At 40.7% G+C, this 26,087-nt stretch overlaps 2 protein-coding genes across 2 annotated transcripts in view; one reads left to right on the forward strand and one right to left on the reverse strand.

Annotated features, from left to right (window-relative positions):
- Nucleotides 1-6,931: 6,931 nt before the first annotated feature.
- lsm6 (LSM6 homolog, U6 small nuclear RNA and mRNA degradation associated) lies at nucleotides 6,932-10,123 on the reverse strand. Its single transcript, XM_022738280.1, has 4 exons — nucleotides 10,081-10,123; nucleotides 9,533-9,638; nucleotides 9,342-9,455; nucleotides 6,932-7,153 (listed from the first exon to the last, which is right to left on the reverse strand). The coding sequence occupies exons 1-4, from the start codon at nucleotides 10,114-10,116 to the stop codon at nucleotides 7,119-7,121; spliced, it is 291 nt and encodes a 96-aa protein (XP_022594001.1). The 5' UTR covers nucleotides 10,117-10,123; the 3' UTR covers nucleotides 6,932-7,118.
- Nucleotides 10,124-23,949: 13,826 nt separating this feature from the next.
- Nucleotides 23,950-26,087, forward strand: part of znf827 (zinc finger protein 827) — a 64,863-nt gene continuing 62,725 nt past the window's right edge. Inside the window, exon 1 of the mRNA XM_022738331.1 lies at nucleotides 23,950-24,212. Coding sequence (XP_022594052.1) covers nucleotides 24,170-24,212 — 43 coding nt within the window. The 5' untranslated portion in view covers nucleotides 23,950-24,169. The remainder of the gene's footprint in view (nucleotides 24,213-26,087) is intronic.

The raw sequence follows: 26,087 nt of genomic DNA on the forward strand, positions 1-26,087 counted from the left end.
AGGGGACCCAGTTTTGGGGTGTGGGAATTGCTGCAGGGCGAAGCTGACAGGATTTTCAGTCTCGAGGCACCTCTCGCTTTTTCATTACAGAAAAGCAAAGGAACAAATCCAGGTCAATTAAAATAGGGAACGAGAGGGCTGAGTGGCTGGCAGTGAGTGAAATCACCACCGATATCTGCCACCAGAGGGCACAAGGGGCCTAAACATGCAGCGTCTAAACACTGAGCCGTACAGTACTGGGACTGGTGACAGGTCAAGATGACATGCGGCATAACCTTACGCATTTAATTTGAAGGTTAAACAGGGTTTTCCTAAGGAGGATGTTGCGTCAATGATCACAATAAACAAAAAATATGATGTAAGAATATGTTTCAAGTTGTAATTTGTAGGCTCACTTAAAAGCAGTGGCCCTTCACTTTTTTGCACTTCATAAAAGTCTGTGAGATGTCTCCTCTTCTAGGTCTTCCATATAAAAGCTGCTCCTCCAATCCTACCAGTGCCTTCTGTCCGTGGTGTGTGTGTGTGTGTGTGTGTGTCAGAGAGTATTTCCTCACCACTTTCCATGACGGTCGTTAAAAACTCTCAAAGTGACACACTCACGTAAAAAGCATCAGTGGCTAACCTGGAGAGTGTCACATTGAATTTAATGGCCTCTTGTTCCTGCACTGTTCTGTGCGGGAAATCATATCTTGATGTGAAAGGTGCTCTCACTCGTCTGCCTCATCATGTGTTGTCACGCAAATGTTCACATACATTCTCTTTATCTGTCTCTCTCTCCCTCTCTCTCTCTCTCTTTCTCTTTGTCTCTTTCTCTCTCTGTCTCTCTGTCTCTCTCTCTCTCTCTCTCTCTCTCACACACACACACACACACACACACGCATACAGTCAGAGGGGAGACCTAGCTCAGGCCCAAGACTGAAAGGCTGTAATTGTGTTTATGACTGAGCCCTGACTCTAGTACTGGCCCTTGTCCAGTATGCAAGTGTGTGTGTGTGTGTGTGTGTGTGTGTGTGCGCACACGTGTTCGTGTATGTGTGTGTTTGTGATAGATTAGGTAGCTTTCTGTGTGTTCCTGAGTGTTAGGTAAATGTGTGTGCGGCTGAGTCTGTAGCCTCCTTATGACCTCCCTGATGGCCAGAGATGGGCTCAAGTCATAACTCTTCTGTCTGGCTTTACCCTTGAGCAATATCACAGGCACTCTGAGTGCAGTGAGTCAAACCACTGCACTTCTCTCCATAACCATGGATGCACAAACTGACACCAACACACATACAAAGGCATTTTCAGTTCAGCATGCACAGTCAGACATCCCCACAGTCTTCAACACAAGTGAGAGCAAACAAGTTCCATTAGAGGATAATTGCAGTTTATAGCAACATGGATCCTACTTTCATATTTTTGATCATTATCATCTCTATTGGTTATGGTACTGTTGCACTCACTAAAGAAATCACTGCAAACAGGTAATGATATAGAATCACTGCAGTAAAGATTTACGGGGCAAGAAACATGAGTGTTCAGAAAATCACACCCAAAAAAAAGAAGAAAAAAACCACGTTGGGCAGTTTAAGCTAAAATTAAAGGCATCCCAAAAGATCAGTAATAATTCCTCATTGCACAGAAACACTTTCACAACTTTGGCCTCTGTAAACCATAATGGATATTTACAACTTTAGGTTTAGGTTAATTTTTTTAATTATTTACCTTTTTATATTTTTTATTTTCTGTTTTCTGTTTTCTCTTCTAAGTAAGTTTGGATGACCTGTCTTTAGCCAGATTTCAGCAGTTAACTTGTTGACTACAATGTTATCCTAACCACTAGAAATGATGGTCAAAATTAGAAAAATCACTTTCAACTTGTAATAAACCAAAATTATCCTTTCAACCTGCAAGGACCAAATTTTTGGCCACCTGAGGCAGAGGAAAGGAAATCTGTCAACACAACACTGTACAACATCATCTTTTACGTTCATGTAGCAAAGTTGTTGTAAGCAGATGTGTTGTGAACATCCAGCAGCACCAGCTGATGCAGAGTCAGGACAGAATTAGACCAGACTAAAAAGCTTTTGCACTGTAGCATTCGAGGGCAAAGGTTCATGTCTTGACTCCTGACTGCCGTGCAAACATTTCCACTTCCTCAACATTTCATCTACTGACACACCAGCCGCCTGTGGCCGTTAGTCTGAGAGGAAACAACAACAAAAGGCTCTTGCAATACCATTATTACCATTTTGGGTGCTTGCCAGCAACACTCCGGATTACCTTGCATGGCAGACAAATTGGCAATCGGAACGCCAGCGTAATGGAGGCTAATTGCCTGAGTGCAGGGCTAGTTTGTATTTCATGCAAACCTCATGTGCATAGTAGTGAGACTTGGCTGACAAACAGGACAAGTAATAGCCATTCTGAAGCAAAAAGCCTCATAGTCACTAATTATTGCTCACAAGCACTGATGACCTCACTCTTGAATGTACTATTTAAAGTGTTTGTAACAGGATTTTTCCCCCCAGATATGATTTGTTTGGGGTTTACTCTGAAACAAAATAATCCCTTCATGTATCAAAGAGGAAAGTTCAGGTCAAATATATTTTGGATTGAATGTTAGGACATTAAGTAGATCTGCAAATTCATTTCAAGTCTTTTCGGTCTCTGAATACTAACTATTCAAATGATATGACATTTGAGCCTTTTCCTTTCAAAGCTGTATAAAGACAGTCTTTCTCAAAGTTGAGAGATTGTCCTTTCAATTAATGGGCCTAATAATTAAATAGTTAATCTGTTTGACAATGCGGGGGCGGCCCGGCACTGCCGTGTCTTTCCAAAACCCACAGTATGTCACCTTTTTAACACCAGAACGTGCAATTGACAAAACAGTCTCACCTCAAGGTCCATTTAGTAGATGTACTGGAGATTTCAGTCACGTAGCATGATCCTCATCAAGTCAAGTCTCAAATCTTCATTTTTGAAACCTGAGTCTGAGTTCAGTCTCAGTCTCAAGTGTGTGATAGCCCGTAAGTATCATTTGTGTCTTAGAGCTTTTTCCACCAGATCAAACATGTGAAGGAAATAATCTTAAATAAACCTTCAGAGAAAGCTGCGTTTCTTTTTACATTTCAGAATAGAGACATCGATTGAAGATGCCACACTTTACCCCGACCCTGAAGCCTCACTTATTTTTGCTGACAAAGACGGTGACGATGAAGACAGACTAGTGACGCAAAACATACAAACAACAGAACAAGTTTTACCGTGTCGAGAAGAATAGTGGTGATGTGCTTTGTATTCCCATCCATCCATCTAATTGTGGTGTAAGTGGGTCAGGTCACGGTCAGTAATACAATATGGTTAACATGTAGTAAGATTTCAAGTGAATGTGTTTCCAAAATAGAACCTGCTGTTGTGGGACAGCTGGAGAGCCTTTTGGGGTCAGGGTTCAAGGACTCACGTGGATCATGTTATTGTACCACGCAAGAGTTTTCCTGCCTGGTGTGTTTAAGTCTGTTACTGTCCACAGCCCTGGATCCTGTGCAACACGCTCATAGTAAATGTTCCGCGAATGCAACAGTACTGCTCTCTGGCCTCCTGAAGGGTACCTACTTACACTCCCCTGACCTTACCATCTACATCATGCTGCCATTTGGAGCCAAGATAAATCACGGAAGCCCCTGTCCATGCTGGGAATAGCTTCTTCCAGATAAGAAGGTCAAGGGTCACATTTCTGGCCAAGGTTGGCTGTCCTCAGGGCTAAATAAAGAGCCTAAGGGTTGTAGAGCGGCACAGGCCAGCACAGGCCCTCATACTCAATTAGGATCAAAACAACCATCAAACTTGAACTTGGATTTAGGTTACTGAAAGACAACAAAGTAGAGCAGGGAGCCTTCTGAAAAACATCAGCAATGCACAGTAACACACACTTCACCCTTTATTATGAGGGTTCTAGCCTTAACTGACTTATGGATTATTAGACAAACAGGCAGGGTACAGTTTATTAATCAGTAGCAGCTGTTTTCACCATTAGCCTGCCATTGTTACGCGGTGTCGAAGGTGTTTGTTTATTCTGTGCTAACCTAGCAGGACCTCTGACCCAGCCAGTGGAATGTGAGAGCGGACACACAGTGTGGGAGGTCACTGCCATCATTTACATCCTAAGCACATGACAGGCTGTCAGGCAGAGGTTAAAGCTGGTCAAGTTCACACAGGACAGTGCAGCACAGATCCCAATACACCCCTCTTTACACATGCAAAAACAAGTATGTGTTACTTACATCGATACATACAGGCAGAGGATACAGTGACAGTATAATGTGATGCAAGAAACATGATCTGTGTTTAACTTTTAACCTGAGTCAGAGAGGTGTTGGTTACCAAATGACCAAATGGCCATTTTTTTAAGCTGTAATTTGTGGTTTTGTGCTGCATTATATTGCCGGATGTTTGTGATGTTTTGTCCAACCCTGTGCATTTACCACACTATTTTATTTGTGCATGCACATGATGCATTCATTTACCATGTGGTGATTCTGTACTGCAACAAGGGAGAAAAAGATAACTTGAATATTAATGATTTGTAGTAGACTCTCCATCAACCCTGGCAAAACCATTCACATGAAAAGATACACAGTGAATACATTTGCATAGAAGACAGAAACATGTCCTCCAAATGAGAACATGGTACAGCCAAACATTTAAAAAAAACAAAAAAAACCCCACTGATTTTCAGGTTGTCCTTGTCATCCTTTGATCCCTTGTGAAAAGGCTAGACAGTCATGCTGCAGTGATCAGTCAGGGTCAAAGTCATTCTCCACTTTCCCTCCTCCCTCCCTTGCTCCTGTTGTCTCCTACTGTAGTTTTGTCGCTCTGGCAGCTGGTGGTGCTGTAAGACTTAAGTCTTCCCTTGCTTTTTCTTCTACATAACAAGGCTGTCACCTATCCTCCTTTGTCCTCTCCCCTCCATCACTCACCTCCATACATCAACGCTGAGCCACTGCAGCATCCTCTGCGAGACCCTGAGCCAGTCTGCTTTGATGGGGGTGAGTGGGGACCAGTGCCCTACACAAACTAAGCCAAACAAGGGAAAAAGGCTGGATTTTTCACATTCATCAGCCTCCTTATTTCAATGATCCAAAAGAGAAAAAAAATCTGGGTTTGGGAAGGGGTTGGTGAGGCTAAAATCAATACTCAGATGTTGACATGCACATGGACATGCAAAATGAAAAAGTGGCTACATCAGTTCAGCATTTTTTTTTAAAAAAGCACATGGTTCAATACCATGATGTCTGCCACTAGGTCATTTGTGTGAATGGTATTAATTGGGTTCCCTGCGAGGCCACACAGCCAGCGGCTCAGTTATGATTCCAGTGGGTAAATATTTGCCTGTACTAACCCTCACTAGGTGCCATAATGATTCTTTGTGTGTTGCACTGTGTACAATGCGTTTCTGTGTACACATCACTCAGTGCCTATGTCTGCCTGTGTGTGTGTTTGTCTGTGTTGCAGCTCAATCCCCCCCAACATTCCCTCTCTATAGCTGCAGCTCGGCAGAGTTTGATCAATAACGTGTCCTTCATTCTCAAGTCGGGCCTGACCTTGGCAGCCTTTTGTCTCTTTCCAGGGGCCAGAGTGCGCATGTACAGGTTGGAAAACAAGGCTCTCAAAAATCCACCCTTGGAAGGAAAAGAATTCCCCCCACTGCCTCCACACTACAGCTTTCTCATTAAGAGCCTAATGAATCATATATTTATAGCGTTCTTATCTTAGCGTAATGAGGTGATGCCACTTTTGAACTCATTTACTAAATTATCACAGGCCACACTAAAATGGAATAAACTTCCAATTCCATGCATATGCTGCTGTGTTCCTTTTCACAGGGCAACGTCAACGGAGACGGCAGAGCCAATCCCAACCTGACTTAGGAACAAAGAGCACCTGTGTGCAGTCACAGATGACAAAAGGTAAGCTGTGTGTTCTGAGACATTCAAAAGCACTAAAACATGGAGGACTGCTGCAGAGGGCAGTGGGAGTTGATCTGATAGATCTGTTTACATGTAAATGCAGTCTGACATAACCTGCAGGTGGCACCATTTATAGATTAGTCCTGCAGTCATACTCTTTGTGTGTCATTCAGTAATGGATATTTGAATGGCCAGCAAGTGAAAGATTTTTGTGCATAAGTCTGTTCATAATGCACCATTAAAACAAGCAACACATTACTTTCATATGTATCATGCAGTCATATGCTCTACGATTTACTTTAGTGGATACCGGCAATGTCCAGATGCAAGTACATTACCAGACTGAAGCAAACACTCACACATCATCACAAAACTATCAAGTGGGGTCATCATACAGAGCTGTAGGAATACTTTTAGTGACATTACTCATGTTCAATTTGAAAACGAGAGAGAAAAGCCAAATAAGAATCAAAAAGCTTTCATTTTAAAAATTCTGTTTACACGTGAAACATTACTCGAACAAAGTTTTATTTAGAATTAACATTTTATTTGATTTATTTGATCATCAGATGACTTGTAATGATGAGTACATTTTTATAGGGGCTGTTCAGTAATGGGTTTCTGCAGGCCAGTCGTATCAAGATCAATTACAAAATTAGCACATTAGTTCTAACAAATTACAATAATATGTTCTAATCCTTTTGAAGCCTTGTGGTAAAACAGTGGTAGATTTGGGCGTCTTTGCCTGCTCCAGGGATAAACTTTGAGTGATTTAGTGAAAGAAGAAAAAAAAGTCCACCTTTATCCCACTGCTACAGTCCCACTGGCACTGAAGAAGCCTGATAGACATTCAAGAATTAAATCACAAGATATTACAGTGTGAACTCTTCACAAGAATGAAAGTCTTTTTCAGGATTAGGCTTTTTGGAATTATAGTGTTGTATAGTGTGTTTTAGAAAGTTGAGAACAGAAAAAAATAGTTTCTATAGTTTCCCTTGTGTAAATAATGTTCACCAAATCAAACAAAGATGAAAACTCAGGATTTATTAATGTATTCCACTTTTACAAAAACAAACATTCTTCAAGACTTCAGGCTATACAAAACCAAAAACACAGGACAATTGTCCACTGACGCATCAAATAAACACAAACACAAAAGGAGCTTCACTAAACTTTCCTCTTCTGGGTGCTGATGTACAGAACTGTGAAGAGAGGAAAAGAAGAAAAGGTATTGAAATTTACAGTTTTACAGTGCAACATAATGAAACTACTCTGAAACTTCCTGACACATAATTTCTTGTTTTATGGTCAACTCGTGATCATGCACCAAATGAAAATGTCTTTCCAGGGGCAAAGCATATTGTAATCTCAGTAACAAATGGTTGAGAATATCAAGATCTAAAATCTAAGTTATAAGACGCTGAGGGAATTTGGTGTCAAATGCGTATTTTTGTTTTTTATGGAGATGCATATGAAAATGCATATTTATTGAAAAGCCTGCTACAGTGGTGCATTCATATGGAACTGGTAGTTGGATGTGAAACTGATGTTCTTTACTGCTGACTTGATGCTCAGTGCTGTCTGCAGTCACCCCACCTTCTACTTCCCATGGCTGACCCCAAATAAATTCTCTGTGGGGAAACCCTGACCCACTGAAGCCGATCTCATTGTGAAAGTCACATTTCTCTTCCTATACATAGAGTTCTGAAATGTTTTGTACTGGTTAGTTATTATGGGATTCTCGGTAGAGGTGTAAGGCTGTCGACTTTATTAAGCAGCAGCTGGGTTAAGTGATTGTTAGTTTTTATTTTATCTATGGCTTTTGTTCTTGTTATCACAATGAGCACTCTGCTGGCCAGCATGACTCATATTCAGGAGGGATTCATACAACAGATCCAATACATGGCTGGAGTCAGGAAAATCTAGACAGATGGATTAAAATATGAACTTGATTCTTAAAGTAAAAGTTCTGACTGTAGTGAAATCATTAATTCATCAAAGAGGGATAGCTGGCCAATGTTCAAGAAAAAAAAAAATATAGGAGACCTCCTAATGTCGGTTGCTTTGAGCTTCCCACATTATCAATATTCCAGGGCAAGGCCTGTTTCATGGATTTAAAGAGACAGTTCAGACTTTTTTTTTAAATAATATGTAAATGAGGCCAGTTAACAGACAAAAAACATGTTTGAGCACCCACATCAGAAAACTATGTTAGTGCATCAGGTCTTTCTGTGACAGAACTATTTTGTTTGTTGGGTTGTTACCCAAAACATTTTGTGAACCAGCACCTTTTCTATGCCAAAAAGATCATTACACAGAGGTGATGGACATGCATCAATAACACTGCAATTGACATACTCATATTTAAAAGGCAATTAAAAAAATTAATTTTCCATTCAGGATAAGATTTTTTTCAAATTTGGTAGATTTGATAGAACCAATAGTGTGGATGTCAGCTGAAGTTTCAGGGTCCTGGTAATAAGCATGCTGGCTCGCTGTCATGGTTTACTGGGATATTTGAATAGAACCAAACCAACATGTTCACACCTAATATTATTAGTGACACCTGTTCTTTTTACACCATGAAGCCAAAACATCTGCTGTGAAAAAGGCATGCTAGAAACTTGATGTGTAAACTATGGCAGACTTGTAGGGGACGTCACCATAAACAACCCTATTGGAAATGCTCATAATAATAGAATAGAAATAGTCAAACAACAGCTCCTTTTAGTTCAACATTGTTCATAGACAAAATAAAATACCAGGGAATATTCAGGCAATGCACTATCACCATTTACACTAAATTGGATGTCTATGTCTACAAACTTTCCTCAGAGAGAGTATGACCTTAGACCTCACCAAGCAGGTTACTCTAAAATTACCTGCTTGGCAATTTTGGTAATCAGAGCACTGGTTTATGTCATAATTTGGTCAAAATATCACTAGAGTAGTAATTAATTTTAACATTATCTTCATCACTAATGAATAAGCTGCTCACGTGAGGTAATAAGTGAAGAAAGTGGAATCATAAATATGAGGTGTATCGCTATTTGAAAATGAGAAAAACACATATCATTATAGTCCTAATTAAGTCCTAAATAAGTTTTTTGTTTGTCTGTTTTGCACATAAACCCAGAAACTGCTTACTTATGAAAAGGAATAAAGCTCAAATAAGACATGTTACATTGTGTGAGCACATGTGCTGTGATCATAATACATGTGCATAGATGACAAAGTAAGAAAACAATCATGCATTTCTGACATTCACCATTGCCTCAAGTCTTGAAGAGCCAAAGTTTACAGTACGTAAGTTTGGACACACTGTCCCATAAGTGTCTCCAAAACCTTGACTGGTACTGTGAAACATAAATATAAATTGAATCATCTTACCATTGTTTCCTCTTAGAAAAGCATCTCCATACTTGTTCTTGAGCTGCCCATTGACATACTCCTCTGTCTGCTCAATGGCAATGTTCATGTAGCCATCCAGGCAGGCCAGGACACCTGCAGATAGACAGTGAGTGTGTGTATGCATGTTTTTTATGAGGATGCGTAAACAACTGGATAGGCTGTGACGTTACCTCTGTAATCGACACCAGAGTTTAGTTTGACGACCACAGGTCTCCCAATGATCTGCTTCAGGAAGTCACTCGGGGTCTGCTTTCTCAAACTCATCTTGACTGTGATCTGAAAGGGTTGACAATGACAAGTAGATGTTCACGTCTTAGTCGCAGTTTATTTCAACTTGCTACATTGGCAACATACAAGCAAACGAGCATTAAACCAACAACATGACAATTGCTCGAAGGTGTTCATTCGTTTAATCAAACGGTGGGGTTTTGTTTGCGATGAGCAATGTGTGTAGTTATTTATCTATTTCACCAAACGCGAATGTGATATACAATAATACTATGTGGCTAGGTAGCGTTAGCCGCTAGCTAATTAGCTAACCCGCTAACTGCCAACTCTTTAATGATTATGCTGGTATTTAAGGATGTAGGAGGATCATTATACTTGTAAGTACTTTATATACGTTTAGTGGAGACGAAGCTGACCGAACAGCACAGGGAAATGTCTGTTTTTTTGTAGTTATTTGCAGCAGCTGCATGTGTAATCGCATTTCACTTACCCGGTTGACGTTCTCCAAACGTTTTGTATTTGACATAGACCAATGAACGGCGTGTACTCTACGGAAGCCGCGCGGGGACCGAATTGTAAACTGCGCGGTGGTACATTTCTTTTTTTTTCTTTCTTTTTTTTTGGTCTTTTCATGAAATTTGTCGACAGTAATGAAAATATAGATTATCGTCAGCCTTATCCTTATCAAGTCTTCTAAAATACAAAGGCAATAGCGTGACATGCTGCAAAGTTGGTTAACAGTAGATATGTTTAGAAATAGGTTCCCTTGTCCTGTTTGTTGTATTTTATATATCTGCTATTTGAAAATTAACCAGAAAAATAGTCAGAAGAAATATTATGCAAAACAGAGACCAGAAATCTATTTGTGTTAAGTTAAGATCTGGTGTTCTGCCTCTGGCTGTGCAAACTGGACGCTTCCACTCAGTCCCAGAGGAGGACAGAGTGTCATCTGTGTGATTTGGATGAGGTAGAGAATGAAATCCATTTTATGTTCTACTTTCCATTTTATCATGATTTTAGAGTTACACTGAAAATGTCTGCCAGTCTATTTGATGTGTTTGATGAATGTAGATTACAGTAAACATGCACTGTAATCTACATTCTGTTGATTGTTGATTGATGAAACTCTAGTATGACAGACTTTTCCTCTTGGTATTTGGTAATTTTGAAGTGTGTGTTTTGTATTTCAGATTTTTCCCTAATATAACCAGTCATCTAATGAGATCATGACCACAGCAAGATATTTTTAGCTTCTGGATGTTTAAAATCAGACTTAAAAACATACAAAATTACAACCTCAAACAAGCAGTAAAGGTCACTTCAACTAAAAACAAACAAAAAACAAAAAACAAAATAAAGTATAAATACACAAAAACTGACACAGCATTATCTTGAGGGAAAAAAGTTATGTTAATCTTATTTACACAAATGTTTTGTTTTCATCCCCATTAATCCCCATTTGAAAATAATTTATGATCTTATGGTGTAACAGAGTTGAATTAAATGTAACTAAACTGACATATGAACTCTATGTCAATTTTACACCTTTGGTACAAAACATCTATGTGGGGAATTGATAAAAACTAACACTGAATTTTCCCAGACCTTGTTTTACCTTCATCAAAGCAATTCCTGGAATGCACTCACTTTCACAGATCTACATATGTGTCACATAATCTGAGGGAGGATTTTGTCCCTGCGTTCCTGTGCTATGTTGAGTTTTTACAGTACAGCCTCCACGAACCTGTACAAACTTTCACAGCCGAGATGGAAACTGGCTGCTGCTGGGCAGCGGACTCTTAGCTGGGCACCAGATGTACAAGGAGGAGAGCAATGTCTGGATCTTAAGCCAAACTGTAAGTACAGTAGAGCTGCAACTATTAGCCCATTCATCAATTAGTTGATTGACAGAAAATGAATTGGCAACTGTTTTGATGATTGATGAATCTTTGAATTCTAAATATTTACTGGTTCCAGCTTCTCAAATGTGATTTGATGATTTGATGCTTTTCTTTAATATTTATGATAGTGAACTGAATATTTAGTGGGTTCGGACACTTGGTTGAATAAAACAAACAATATGAATACATCACTTTGCGTAGGAGGAATTATAACAAGCATTTTTCACTATTTTCTGACATTTTTAAACAAAACATTCAAACTAAACTAAAACACTACCTTGTTCTTAGGGAAGAAATGGATAATACCAGCATAACTGTTACATAAATATATATAAATAAATAAATATAAATAGGCCACAGTATAAATAACATTGCATTGCATTGCATTTTAATTTCCTCAACTATGAAGTCCACCTTTAATTGAGAGATGCCTAATAATTCTCATTTATAGGATTGTTTGCTTACTTTAATTTGTTAAACATAAATCATTATAATACTGCTATAGCAATGTTGCATATACCATGTGACCTTATTACATTTAAGATTATATACATCATCTTATAAGATTTCTTAAAGGGACATGTGCTTTGAAATGAATATAATTTTTAAAACACATTATGATTTTTTTTTTTTTTTTTAATAGTGTGACTGAATTTAAGCGTCCTGGAGGTTTCAGATCTTTTTCTCTATTTTATTCCACTTTCGCTGTGCTGTGTTGTGAAGGATAAGAGAAAGTCTACCATCTGATAAAACTCTGGTTGCTGGGTGCATGACCCAAACACTGCACAGCTTGGGAGGTACATGAAAAATGATGTAGGGGGGAAATAGGGATGAAATGGTGAGGTGAAAGATAGAAGAGGATAGAGGGAGGGAGGATGTGCCAGTACGTGTTAACAGAAACAGAGAGGGAGAGAGACAGTGGGAGAAAGAGGGATTGTGAGAGGTGGAATCATAAAGTACTTCTTGTGTGTCTAGACAGGTTGCTTGTTAGCAGGGCATGGCTAGCCCTGTGGAGGCTAGAGGTTAATTTGGTATCTGCTGCTGTGTTAAACTAAGGTCAGTACTACAAGTCCTTAAGTCATAAACAAGAGTGGTTAAGAGCCATGTATACACCTAGGCACCGGTTAATGAATATTCAATGAAGATTTTTTTTCCCTTTGTCCCCTGTTGCCTTCGTTGTTGCTTGCTTTGAAAGAAATTTTTGGAAAGAAAAAAAACAGTTTATCTCTGTGGCCTTCAAAAATGACCTCTGTACACTTACATTTACTTGTCCTTTGTTATCATAATACATGGCCTTAGTCGTAATAGAAAGGGTCTTTTTGCTATTTGAAATGCGACGTGCTAATTATGCAGCTCTGTCCCCAACTACACCAAATGTAACTACCCATTATTTAATTGCGTAATACAATAAAATCAATAATGTAATAATAATGTGATAATAAAGTCATAAAAGTTTGTGGTTAAAATGAAATTTAAACTTACGACCAAGGTTATATCCTCGCTGGCATTTGATGTAGAAGCTCTAATATGCAGCTGGTAACTAGGCAGGCAAAAAGAAAATATGCGTGAACTGACTGATCACAGACGTGGTATCCAGGGGCCCTGAGATAAGTGTGTTTTGCTTGTAACCTGCAGAAAATTCACTGACCACAGATAATAATTCAGCTGAAATGGGGGTTAATTGTAAACATTGACACTGTGGTCTTAAATCATTGTCAACATGACATCCCATTTTACCATGGATTACATGTCAGTGATGGCCACTCATTCTGCTGCCTATACATTAGTTAGAATTAAAGTGTGTAGGAGTAGATCTCTAAAATGCCAAGCTTTCTTTGCATTCCCTGTAACAGCAGTTAGATACTTGAGCATTAGTAGGCTTTGTCTTTACTTTTAGTTTCAAACCAATTTTAAATATTATTTAACAGTAAACTTCCAAAACCTGTTTTGTGTCCTGTTGCTTTAGGTATTTTTTCTGTCTTAATGTATTTTAATTTTATATTAGTTACATATTATTTATTATTTGTCATGTTGTTCTTTTTTGTGAGGTTTTACTTTAATTGTTTTTACTTATTTAGGTGTTTATATTAACAATGGATCAAATGACTATCACTCGTCACTCATACTGACAAACCCACAGAGAACTATTATCCCACTCTGCAGTTCTCATCAGCTCTATGGAGCAGCTCAGTGCTCATTGTTTCTAGTTACAGCAGGCAACTGTTTTCAGGAAAAAAAAAATTCTAAAAAATTCACTGTACACACAGTGCCCAGCACCAAGAAGCAGACATTCACAGTAAGTGACTAGCTTGTGAATAGAAAGGAGCATTTAATAGCTAAAGAGACAAATATCTTCCTTGGGAATTGGTGGAGACCAAAACAGAGATAAAAGGAGAGTTACAACTATTGGACTTAAATTCATCAGGTGGCCAGAAATATGATAAACAAACAATAAGGATGCTATCTGTCTGCTGGATGTGTACTGTTGCAGACAAGGTACAACATATCAACTTATATAAAAGGTGATATTATGTCAGTGTTGAACTGAACTAAATTAAACTAAAATAAAAAAAAGGTTATGTGTTTACAGCTTGTTTCCACAAGTGACCAAAAAATAGGAAATGTGGTTCCTATAATAATCAGTTATATTTTTGTTAGCAGTAGTAGTAGAAGTGATAGTTTTGATAAATAGTAGAAGCAGCAGCAATAGCTTCATTAATTACTAGCAGCATCATTATAATCAGTAGTTATTCTATCTATTTTATTGCACACAAATGATCTATATCATCAATCACTTTTTTGTATGTATTTGTAATTGTATTTCTCTCATTTCAGTGTGGCTCTTCCACATGTAAGCACCATGAGGCCAAATTTCTCAAACTACGTTCAAAAAACATCTAAAACATATGGATGTCTGGACAAACAGTGAGTGACTCTCCCTCAAAAATGCTCTGACCGTCCAGTACAAGAATGGTCAGCCAGAAAGCACAACAGTAGTGCTGTCAATTGAGAGACAAATCCCGTCTCCATCTCCAGTCCCCTTAACCCCAAGGGGCGGGCTAGTGAAATAGAAAGATTATGGTGACGGGAGATGCTATTGTAGGTGGGAAATGGGGGACTGGACCAAAGGAGGTAGGGGCTCAAGGTGAATGGGAATAAGAAGGTGGGGGGTGCGTCCCTCTTGTATCCAAAAGCAATATGCAGGATGGGGGTGGAGGTGGGGGCTGGCAGTGCAGGATGAGGAGAAAGTCTAGACTGCATTGACCCTTCTGAAGCCAGGTTTTCTCTTCAGGTCAAGCTTGATATGGAGAAGATAATGGAAAGCTTGGGGGAGTTTTCAAATAAAAAAACAGATTGGTAGACAGAGTATCCCCGGTCTTGCTTCTATGTAATCCCTAACTGTATGGAGGTAATAGCTTGGAAGTGATGGGAAACCTTTCTTCCATCAAAAAGGGGCCAGGAAACCTTAGCTGCCTGGCTTGATGTTTGGATCTGTTGCCTTTGTAGCACAGAGGGTTGTTTTAGATGGCTGACTTGTTCAAAGCTCTTGTGACTCTTTCCATGACTGCCCTCTGTTCATTTAACTGTGCAGCAGCAAAGGTGCTTACCAAAACAGGTGGTCATGTCTTCACATCCACTATATATCCCATATATGCATTCTGAATCCCTTTGTCATAAACTGTAACTGAACAATAAAGAATGAAAATTTATAAGCTGTGGTGAATTATCCACAAGGGGAGCGCGACGAGTGTCCCTGTGCTTTGGGTTTTGCTCCTTATTATTTCCGTGCCAATGAAAACTTCCACTTAATGACTCAGTTGTGAGCACTGACAGTTGACAGCGGTTGGCTGGCCTGGGGCCCCCATGCTGAGAGAAGGGGGTGGCGCGATTCAGACGAGGTGGGATGTAATCACTCCCTGTAATTTAGAGGAAATCCACTGAACTGCTCACAGTCAAGATGAAAGCCCTCCTCATGTTCTGTCTCTCCACAGCTTGCAAAAGCCTGAAAAGAGAGGTTCAGAGAACCAATTCTGCCTGGTTGGTGTCCCCCAGGGGTTAGTACTGGGACCATCTCAAATCAGCTACAGCCCTGGAGCCATGTTCTTTCCCTAAGGAGATGCACTGCAGACAGACAGTCAGACTGCCCATCCTGTGCTGAATGGCCCAGGCGCACCCAGCCAGCACACAACTCTCCTGAGATCCTCCTTAGTGGAAAGAGAGTTCAGTGGAGCTTATGCTGAGGGCTCTGCTTGTATCTGGCTGTCTGTCTATCTTTCTGTCTGACACCCTCCCATGCCACCTTATCCTCTACCACTTCCCTTTAATATCTCAATCTGAAATCTCCACATTCAGTGTTCCCTTTTCTCACTTTAAGGGAAAAAAAGAGCAATGTACAATACCCTAAAATAAATTATTAACAACAATTTGAGAAGCTTGTGTGGATAGGTTTCCCTAGAAACACCCTGTCATGAAAATAATTACGTGCACATAACTAATAATTACAGTTTCTTAACCTCAACATTCTTTATTGTCTAGATGTCAATTTCACAAGAAAATTTGGCTCAAGCCAGGAGCAAATTACACAGTTTTGTCACACGACACTATCCTACCAAGTTGTCAAAGAGACACTGTAGTGGTTTTGCTTGATAGATGGTGAATGGTGCTTATACAAGGAGCCACTCCAGTGTGCCCATAAATATGCATCGTGACATTTGGAACAAAGCCGCTCGTCCTCTCTTTCCTGATGAGCTCTGCCTGCATACTATAACATATTGCCATACTGTCACACCTTGTGTTTCATAGCCAATCTCTCTGTTCATCAACTTGGCAGATAACCTCTAGATGCTGACAGATGATATGGGGGATGGCATTAGGGCTCTATTGTATGCAAAAGCAGGATGCAATTTTCCAACACTGATGCATATACAAGTAATTAATAATTAATCCTTATTATTTTATGATGTATATGATAAATGGTTATATGAATATTTAAAAAGAAGGTTACTGTATTTTCATAATCTTGTTTTTCAGACAGTTTGGAAAGAGTCAATCAAATTTCCCTATTGATCAACAACAGGTCAGAGGTGAGGACATGCTCTCACATTGACAGAACATAGTAAGGCAAGTGCGGAAGAATGCTCCCTGTTCTCACTGTAGCATTAAGAACATAGCTGGCCTCTTTCTCCAAACACCTCATTGCTTTAGAAAGGAATAAATATCCAAGACAGCCAGGAGCAGTTCCTTTCAAATCCCACACACACGCATATCTCTCTCTCCCCTCCATGTCTCTCTCTCACTCTCTCTTTCTGTCATTTGACCAGCAGTGCTTCCTGCCACGGAGGACCTGTGACTCAACAGCCAGAATACAGCAACGTTCTCTTGCCCACCCTCTTGAATATTCATAGAAATAAGAGGACTGAAGCTCAGACCCATCCATCTTGTATCCATCCACATTTATATTAAAAAAAGGAAGTGTGTATGGGTGTGTTAGAGGGGGGTTGCAAGCTAGCACTAGATATCCAAACGGGTGCTGTGAGAGAGGGGGCGTGGGGGGCTGTTTTACACTAATTTCTTTATCCCTTTCACAGGAGTGCCATGTTACAAGAGAATTCCTGAGGCGAGCCAATGGCCCGATAAATCTGCCGGAGCCTCTCTCTCAATTTGTCTCCATGGAATGTCAGCTGGCAAGCGCCCAGACACTGAGAACCTCTTTTCACAATGCGCCAATCTAACAGACGAGATCCCATGTTGGAGCTACAGTACAAGGACTGGCATGGATAAATTGCCACGTGCCTTATCTAGGTCTCTTTATGTCTAACTGTCTGAGGTCTTGCTCCTCACACGGCCTCCGAAGGCCACTTCCTCCTAGACCTGGCGGTTAACCTAAACGGCTGAGTGGATGACATTGACAAAATGCAGGTGTCACCAAAGAGGAAGCTGTGATATGACACAGATGCTGTGTCAACCTGTCTTCCTCCATATGACCCACAGTGTGAACAGAAATTGTCCTGTTTGGTGTCGTTCTTCACTGTGTGGCGCAGTCTCCCACATAGCTCGGTCCAGGTGGTGGAATGGCAGAGTGGGAGAACAGACCATGTTTGTGTGAAGATGCAACAACTATCTCTCTTTTTTTTTCTTTCTCACTCATTCCCTCCCTGCCTCCCTCCCTCCCTCCCTCCGTCTTCAGACTGCTGTAGCACTCTTTGTACTCTATTTAAAGGTTGTAGGTTAGCAAACAACAAGATGCCTTCCCACCTGTACCCCTAAATGAGTCATGAGCCATGAATGAATTCGTCCATTTATTTATGTACAGTATTTGCAGGAAAAATACATACATGTATACACAGATGACCAGGAGCATAGAGTTGTTCTTTCCCCATCAAGATATCATGTTGTAATCATTGATTTATAAATGATTTACTGTTTACCACAAAATTTTGTTAATATTACTATTAACATTATGTTAATAGTTTACACAACTGTATCGCATATAGAAATCGGAATTAAGTTTATGTTTATATCATATAATGCAGTAATGACTTAGAAAAATGCACACAGACAGATGATATTATCCTCCTGTTACATTGCTGTACAGTTAGATTATGACTATGCATGTCTGTTGAATCACAGTGTGGTTATCTGGGCATATTAAAATATCTTTATTTTGTAAATCAGAAACTATCAAATGATTCAGGACAAAATAAAAACCCAAATGAATACAACCCTTTCCTCTACAACTCTGAAGTTTCTACACAGCCAATCACACAAGCGTATTTAAGGGGTTCATGTTACTGCGTGACAGTTGGCATGACTGTAAAAAAAAGGCATGTGCCAAGTGGAGCTGCCAATTCTCAGCATGGCTGGTTTTAATATTTTAATGTGTTTCATTACAACAGTATGGGCCAGATACCCTTTCTGACGTCCAGACAATTGTCTGCAAATGAACAAGATTACATGACAAGCCCTGAATGACAGAGATACCCACTGCTGCCTACCCTAGCCACTTATCTGATGGTAGCCTAGCAACAGATCCCTGACCTGGCTTTGACCTCCACCCGATAAGGTCAACACCTGAAGGCTCTCCCATTGGAGGGCTGGCTGAGAGAGAGGTGGAGCTTGGGGATGTAGGGAGACAAAGGACTCACAGAGCAAGGGCAGCCTCCTCTGTATACGAGTACAGTTCCCTGCTCCCTGCTGACAAAAAAATGTTCATACAAAAGCATGTCAAACCTCTTTATGTGGGTTCGTTATACCTGTGTGTGTGTGTGTGTGAGTGTATGTGTGTGTTGGTGTCTGCACGTCAGAGGCAAGCCAATCATATAAGACCGGTCAGAGAGCGAAAGCATTTGCCAGTGCAGTATCCTCCTTAAAAAACACAGACAGCAGAGTCTTATTTTACACAGGGTCAATAATGCTTTTCCCCTCAACACAGCATCAATGAGAGGAAAAACAGCAGCTGTAACTGCTCATAATGAAAACTATTGTGGTGCCAAATAGAAGAGATGCATTATGAAAGAGGTGCTGAATGTGAAATTAATCGACCAGAGCAGCCCACCCTGATAGACATCCCCACTTCTCTGTCATTTGTGTGCACACACACATACAAACCTCACTTGGTTTAACAGCAGTGATATGGAAGTTAATCCAAATTGTGATAGTGGCAATATCCTATTAGACCATGGCAATAAAATCAAGCTGAGACTGGTAACACATTACAGATATCAGAACATGTTCAGCACGCTCCATTACAATATGAAGTGACATTAATCAGCAGGGGTCCTCTTGCACACACACACAGGCATAAAACAAACATGCAAATCATACACACAGACATACACAAGCCCAAAGTACAGCTCAAATTAAAACAGATTCAAGTGTCGAGGTGCTCTTTCAGCAGCTGATATTATTTTAAATGGTAAAAAGAATTTATCTCTGGCCTTATGCTTGATGAATTCAAACATATTGTAAAGAAAAAAGATAGTCAAGCAACCAAGGGCAGAGAGGTAGACAACTGAATAGCCGTTCATAATACTTTTTGTAATTATTTTTGCTCGCCCAACTTGTGGGAATAAAATAGTGATTTAAAGGCAGGTGGCAGTGTTACTGTCCTAGTGCTTTGTGACATTTTATGAAAAATGTTCTGTAATGCAGTATGCAAACTACTTGAAATGATAAAAGAGCACACTGTTTTCAGAACTGTGTTTGGAAGGGGTGTGTCAATGATCAGCTCACTGATTCCCTTCAGTTTTTAGTCAGACAGGGCTGTGTTTTATAGTGTGCATGGCTCTTTCTTTCTGATGTGCATATTCACTGAGGTGTTGGCACTGCTGGGATGATCATTCAGCCTGTCAGGTTTGGCACTGCAAGCTAAAATAACTCTTGTCCCCGAGTCTAAGGACCTTCACTTCCCTCCAGGGCCTTTTGCAAGACCTCTGCCCCAGTTCACCCAGGGCAACCTAGGCTCCTCCTCTGTGTATGTGTGTGTGTGTGGGTCGTTGTGTGTGTGTGTTTGCACTGTCTCCTTACTGCAGGGAAACTGTTGAAGGTCAGAGGGCAGGAAGTTGGCCACCTGCCTCTGTCACACTAGTAAAAGTAGTAGAGCAGAGACAGGAAGCAGTAGCAGGAGAGTAAGACAGAAAGAAAGAATGAGTGAATAAGTGTGTGTGCATGCTTTTCTCTGACAGCTGAATTTACTAGAGGGTCAGGGAAATCCTTAAATAAGTAAAAGCTATTGTCATTTTAGTCACATACTCTAAAATCTCCTGCTCTTTCTGATGTTTTTTTTTTCACTGGGCATTTTGTTGACCTTTGCGAAACTTAGTTTATCTGATCTGCAGACTTTATGCCTGATTAAAGGAAACGACTGCTATAAGCTTCTGAGTTCCCTAGGACCATCGCTGAATAACCTGGTACAGGGATCTCTCCATTGGTATTTGCTAGAGGCGACAACCCTTCCCGCTCCCTGCATAAATGTGCCAACCGAGGACGAGAGCATAGAAGGCCAGAGGGCAAAAAGGGAGTGAACCACCTGCTTCTGTCACACTGTCAGGATGAAGGCGGACGGGTGCAAATAGGGTGAAGTGTGTGTGTGTACGTGTAGGGGTTGGGTTGGGGATATTGTGTAGGAGGGGGACAGGTGGCACGCCGGACAGCGCTGGCACAAGCCACCCCAGGATTTATCACTCAGCGACAGTCACGGCTGGGCAGGGGACAGATGTTTCTGTTTACCCCAGGGCAACATCTGACTGGCCGAGCCTAACATTAGCCCAACCAGCCTAGCCCGCACAGGACAGGGCCTGAGAGGATAGAGGAGGAAGGAGAAAAAGAGACAGAGAAAAGGAGGAGAAACTGGAGGATGTTCAGTTTGCCCCCAAGGCACATAAGCAAGTTAGCTCATTTCTCTCCAGTCTGCTCCAGTCTCCACTGAAGCACCTGAAACTCATTTAGCCCCCACTAACTGTTGTGCCACTATAGGGAACCATTTTAATAAGTAGTAATAATGCCGACTGACAATATGAGCTGTTTTCAAAGCAGGGATCCTGCACCAGTTATTGGGAAGTGAAACAAAACAATTCTAATTGACCTTGAGTATACAGTATTCTACTTCTTCACTTAGTTAGATAAACAGTCATAAACGCACAGCTCTTATTGTGGCGTTATTTAAAGGCTATTCAGGGCATTAGTGTATGTGCGTGTATAGTGTGTGTTCTACCCGGGAAATTTGAGAGCTGTTGCTAGTAATATAGCTGGAGAACTCATCCCTGGAGCAATGAAGAATGACCTTTAGGTTCAACCCTGAGTGAGGTCATGTCAATGTTGTCATGGCTACTATCAGCAGACTGTCCTGTTGCCAGCATTACCTCAGCTGCCTGGCATTGTCGGGGTCAGGGAACAGTCTGTGACCTCCCCATGGTGATCAAACTCAATGGGGAATAAAAACACCACCAAGAGAAACACTAGTAGTCTAGTATAACTAATTTGCTGTTACTGTACATGTTTAGGGGCAATCATGGTATGGGATGTAGCCTAGAAGTTTAAATTTCTGATGATTTATGTCTGGAATAAGGCAGCCAGTTAAATTGAGTTTGATGTTACATTAGGTTTTCTGTCATTAATTACCACTGATGTGGTGTAAAAAGCAAAGGGTGAATACACAGAGGAAGATTTAACACTGATTAAACCATCCAGCATAAAAAAAAGCTTAAAGGAGAATTCCAGCTGCACTGGGGTTGTTAACTCAAAATTTGTAAGTATAAACATCTTCTTAACAAACCCAGAAACCTACAGAACAAAGACATTTATCTGTAATTTCATCAAGCTGTACAAACCAGAACTGCCGCATTACACTGATTTAGTGGAATTATAAAAGAACTGTTTGCACTGCATTGCATTTTATAGACATGATAACTGATGTGAGCCATAACTGTCTATCCATGCTCTTCAAGTTGCCTTTTATGTCTTTTAAAATCACAAACATGCACTGTATATGTAGGACATACTCTGAAAGGTATAACTCTCTCAGAGTTATAAACTATAGTATATCGGATAGGAATGAATAATTAGATATGAATGCTTTAATTGAGAACTTTTTCCCTGATGTAGTTCAAGAAGTCAATAGAGGTCTTGCCATATGCATATGTTGTGCTGTACAAAAACACACAATCTGCAAAACACAGAAAGCTAAAGGATTTTAACCTTTTTCTTGCCACAGCTCATCCACTCTCTAGTCAGAGCATCTGTCCACGGACAGTCCATCTGCAGGTGCAGGTGAGAAACACAGCTGTCTACACAAACATAAACACATGAACACACTCACACAAGTCTATTAAAAATTGTAATGTAAACCACTGTAATATTCACAAGCCAACATTATCCTCTCCTCAAATGGAAAAGCTAATGGGATGTCTTCATGCAGGAGATTCAATAATATATAACGCTTTTCTATTTGTGGAACATGTTTGTCCACTCTCCTCCTGATAGGCCCCATTTAATCATGTTGTTCTGTTTCCTAATTAGCAGAAATGCAAAGTGTCTTTGTCACCTGTGGACAGCCAAGAGGGCTAATTTGGGCTTTTCACTAATTGCCACGGTAACGAGCCTCCTGCGCCTCCGCTGGGGGTGGGTGGAAGGCATGGCAGGAGGAGGACTGGAGGATGGAAGGATGGAGGGATGAAGACACAGCTCTCCTCGCACACGGCCGAGGTGTGAAAGAACGCGGCAGGCCAACAGAACGCAGCCTGGAGGAGTCCAACAGCAGGGAGTGGGGGACAGCCTGCGCTGTGAAAAAGCCCCAACACCCAGCTGAGAGGGAGGAGGATTCAGCTCTGGCCAGTTTTGGTCTCTCAACTTTGATGAGGAGATGACTACATTGGGATGGATATTTGCTGGACATTTTTCTGACACTGACACCTGTTATTGCCCCCACCTGATTCAATACTGGTTCCCACACAATGTACCTTTTTTTTAAAAAAAAAAAAACCCAAACTATTCTTTAATAGACAGATTCTAGGTATAACACAGCAGGCAGTTTTTAAATTAGTGCCTTGACATGTATGGAGTCTGTGTGTGAAAAAAAGGGGGTAGGGGGAAATGGTGATGAAAATCAACCAAATTCAGATGTATAATGTTTGATAGTGTGACAATCGACTATTTCAAATTAGCTTTTTGTTATAGCTTGTCTTCATGCAACTTTTATACAGTTAATAAATCATTATGAATTGGTAAGCCAGTAAAAACTTTACAAAAAGCCAAGACTTTAAATGTCTTCCTCTCTGAATGGTATATAAATGTGTACTATGTATGGAAAATTAATCAAAGTACAGCAGCATATGTTGAATGTATACATTAGCAAAATCTCTGTCCCAACCAAGTCACTTAGTCAATATTAACCCGCTAATATTTATTATCAGCTTAGAAAATTTATCTTGATTCATTATTTTTAATTATAATAAAGACGAGGTTATGGTGGTAAAATCTCTCTTTTGCTAAATCAAGCTAAATTCATGTTTTACATTCCTCTGCTTTATATTTCACAACGGCCAAAACTGAGATGTACATTCATGTGTGCATCATTCGCATAAATTATTATCGTCACTCACTATTTTATTATTATGTTTGAAGGAAATTAAATGGATTCCGTTAATGTAATTCGACTCCATCAATATGGTCTCTCCGCTGAATTATGCCCGCTTTGCTTTTTTCAAATACATTTTCTTTTCAGCAATACACCCTGAAAGCTTGGGGGCACCTTGTCCGTACGCTGCTCTCGGGGGCGAGCTCCTCGAATGTGTGCGTGCACGCAATAGTGTGTTTGAGTGTGTGCGTGAGTGTGTGAGAGCGTGTGAATGTGTGTGAATGAGTGTGTGTGTATGTGTGTGTGTGCGTGCGTGCGCGTGTGTGTCTGCTCTGCTGTTGCTGCCCTTTGATCCCTGCATTAGTGTTAGTTAGGGGCTCGGAGACACACTTGCACCGAGAGCAGCCATAGTCAAGACACGGCAACAACAACAGCGGCACCTCCTCCGCCTGTGTTCCCATTCCCCAACAATACACTTTAAACCGAGCAAAGCCAGGTGCACGACCAAGTCCCTGCCATCACTGGCGCCTCCAGTCTCAATGGGAAAAACCTTTTTTCTTCTTATCCCTAAACAAGGACGAGAATGTGATTAAAAACGGGGGAAAATGCCAAGGAGGAAGCAGGAGCAACCCAAGCGCCTGCCTTCACGTAAGTCGTTCACTCGATTTGTGCAATTTTAACGGCTCTCCGTGTGTTTTGCGCAGTAGTTTAGGGTTAAAGAGGTGAAACAGACAAAAGACTCGGCGTAGGTTATTTCTGCCTTTTTAGGTCCGAGCGAGGCAGCCATGTTGTTGGCGATGGGTAACGTTAGCAAGGCAGTGAGTGGATAAATGATACGTGGCTTTATTAAGAGTAAAATCGATAAAGGTCCGGTTCCGCTAAAGGTTGCGGTCAGTTGGCATATGTGTCGGTTGTGTGTGAGGAATAACGGCCGAGCGTTTTCGGTTAGGGGTTCGCCTCTGCTTGGTCGCTTTTCGGGTAGAAAGGGGAGGATCTGGGAGTCTGGCCGCAATAAAATGAAGGGTCAGTCGGATCAGACAAGCCAGAGTCTGGCTACCCATACCCTAGTGTTCCTAGTTAGCAATAGCGCTATCTAGCAACGCTCGGTAAACTTCATTTCCTCGGCAATAAACGTCCAACTTTCACCTCATAGTTTTGCTGCTCCAAATCACGGAACCGAATTCGTTCGCGCTTGTTTGTCGTCGACTTTTAAAAGTGTGGAGAGTTTTTTTTCCCCCCTCAAGCCGATGTATTTTTTCTACCCCTCCCAGTCTGTATGCAGGCTGTGTCAGAGCCATGGTCGGTCACCTGAAGTTCAGGGTTTTTCCCCCCGTCCTTTTGCAGCCATTCATTGCAGACAGACTACGATCAATAACGCGGTTAGAAAAGGGAAACGACAGTTATGCTCTAGTACGTTGCTTAGAATAACGTTGCACCGCAGCAGAAACCTACTACAATTCCCTTGTTGTTGATTTTGGTAGGAGGTTGGTTTACTTTTGTACATTTGACCCACCGTATCTTGGATGTTCGTATTGTGCCTTTATCAGTCCAGATAATGAAAAGCCGCAGTACCCCACTTTGGCCACTAGAGGATTGCTTAGATGGTAGTGGGCAATGACAACGATTATTAAAGGAATTGTCCGAGGGTGACATTTTTTGCTCTTGATCATTTCTGCTCCATACATGCGTAAGCAAACAACTCACTTAGTCACATGGGTATGCAAATGTAATGAATAATGGAGTGATTCATCTTTAAATCAATGATGGCTTGGTACATTTATCTTATGACACTATCTTCTTCATTTCTTAAATGTCAGACCATGCCACCTGTTTCAGAATTACCAGCCATGATCGAAAGATACTTTAAGTGGCTTCTTTTACTCAATTCACAGACATTTAGTTTTCCTTTGATGTCCAGTGGTTTGAGGAATGAATGAGCTCTTACACTTGTCACCAATCTAACACTTCTGACACATTAAAACAAATGAACATCATGGAGTAATTTCTGCAGCTTCACACAATATGCACAAATGCTGCTTTTTTTATTTTTTATCTTTTTAGTGTTAATATTTGCTTATTTACTGCTCAGGTGTTTGACCTAGGGTTGAACTTGGGAAATTGCAGCGGTTGGCTGGGAGGTATAGAGGTGGAGACTGGGTGACAGTGGGTGCAGTGAGTGACTGCGAGTGTATCTCTGTGTGTATGTGTGACTGAGTGACAGGAAGATATTTGGACAGTGAGCCCTCACTGATATGCTGCATAAGGAATATGTAAGCCACATGGTTGGACTATACAGAGCAGGGTCATGATGTAAATCTGATTATAACTCATTGCAGCCCTTTTACAAACACTCTGCATATTGAAGCTTCTGTTTGGGCGCTTGTCCACTGAATGTATTTTACCAAAATCAGTGTATTAAGAAGTGTATTTAGTGTACAGTGAATTCATGAAATCTGAGCTGTAGCCTTTTATTTCAGTACCAGAAACATTGTGTGATCTACTGAATTTCCTTTCTTCATCAAT

The sequence above is a fragment of the Seriola dumerili genome, unplaced genomic scaffold (assembly GCF_002260705.1).
Source record: "Seriola dumerili isolate Sdu_G_001 unplaced genomic scaffold, Sdu_1.0 BDQW01000035.1, whole genome shotgun sequence".
Lineage (NCBI taxonomy): Eukaryota > Metazoa > Chordata > Actinopteri > Carangiformes > Carangidae > Seriola > Seriola dumerili.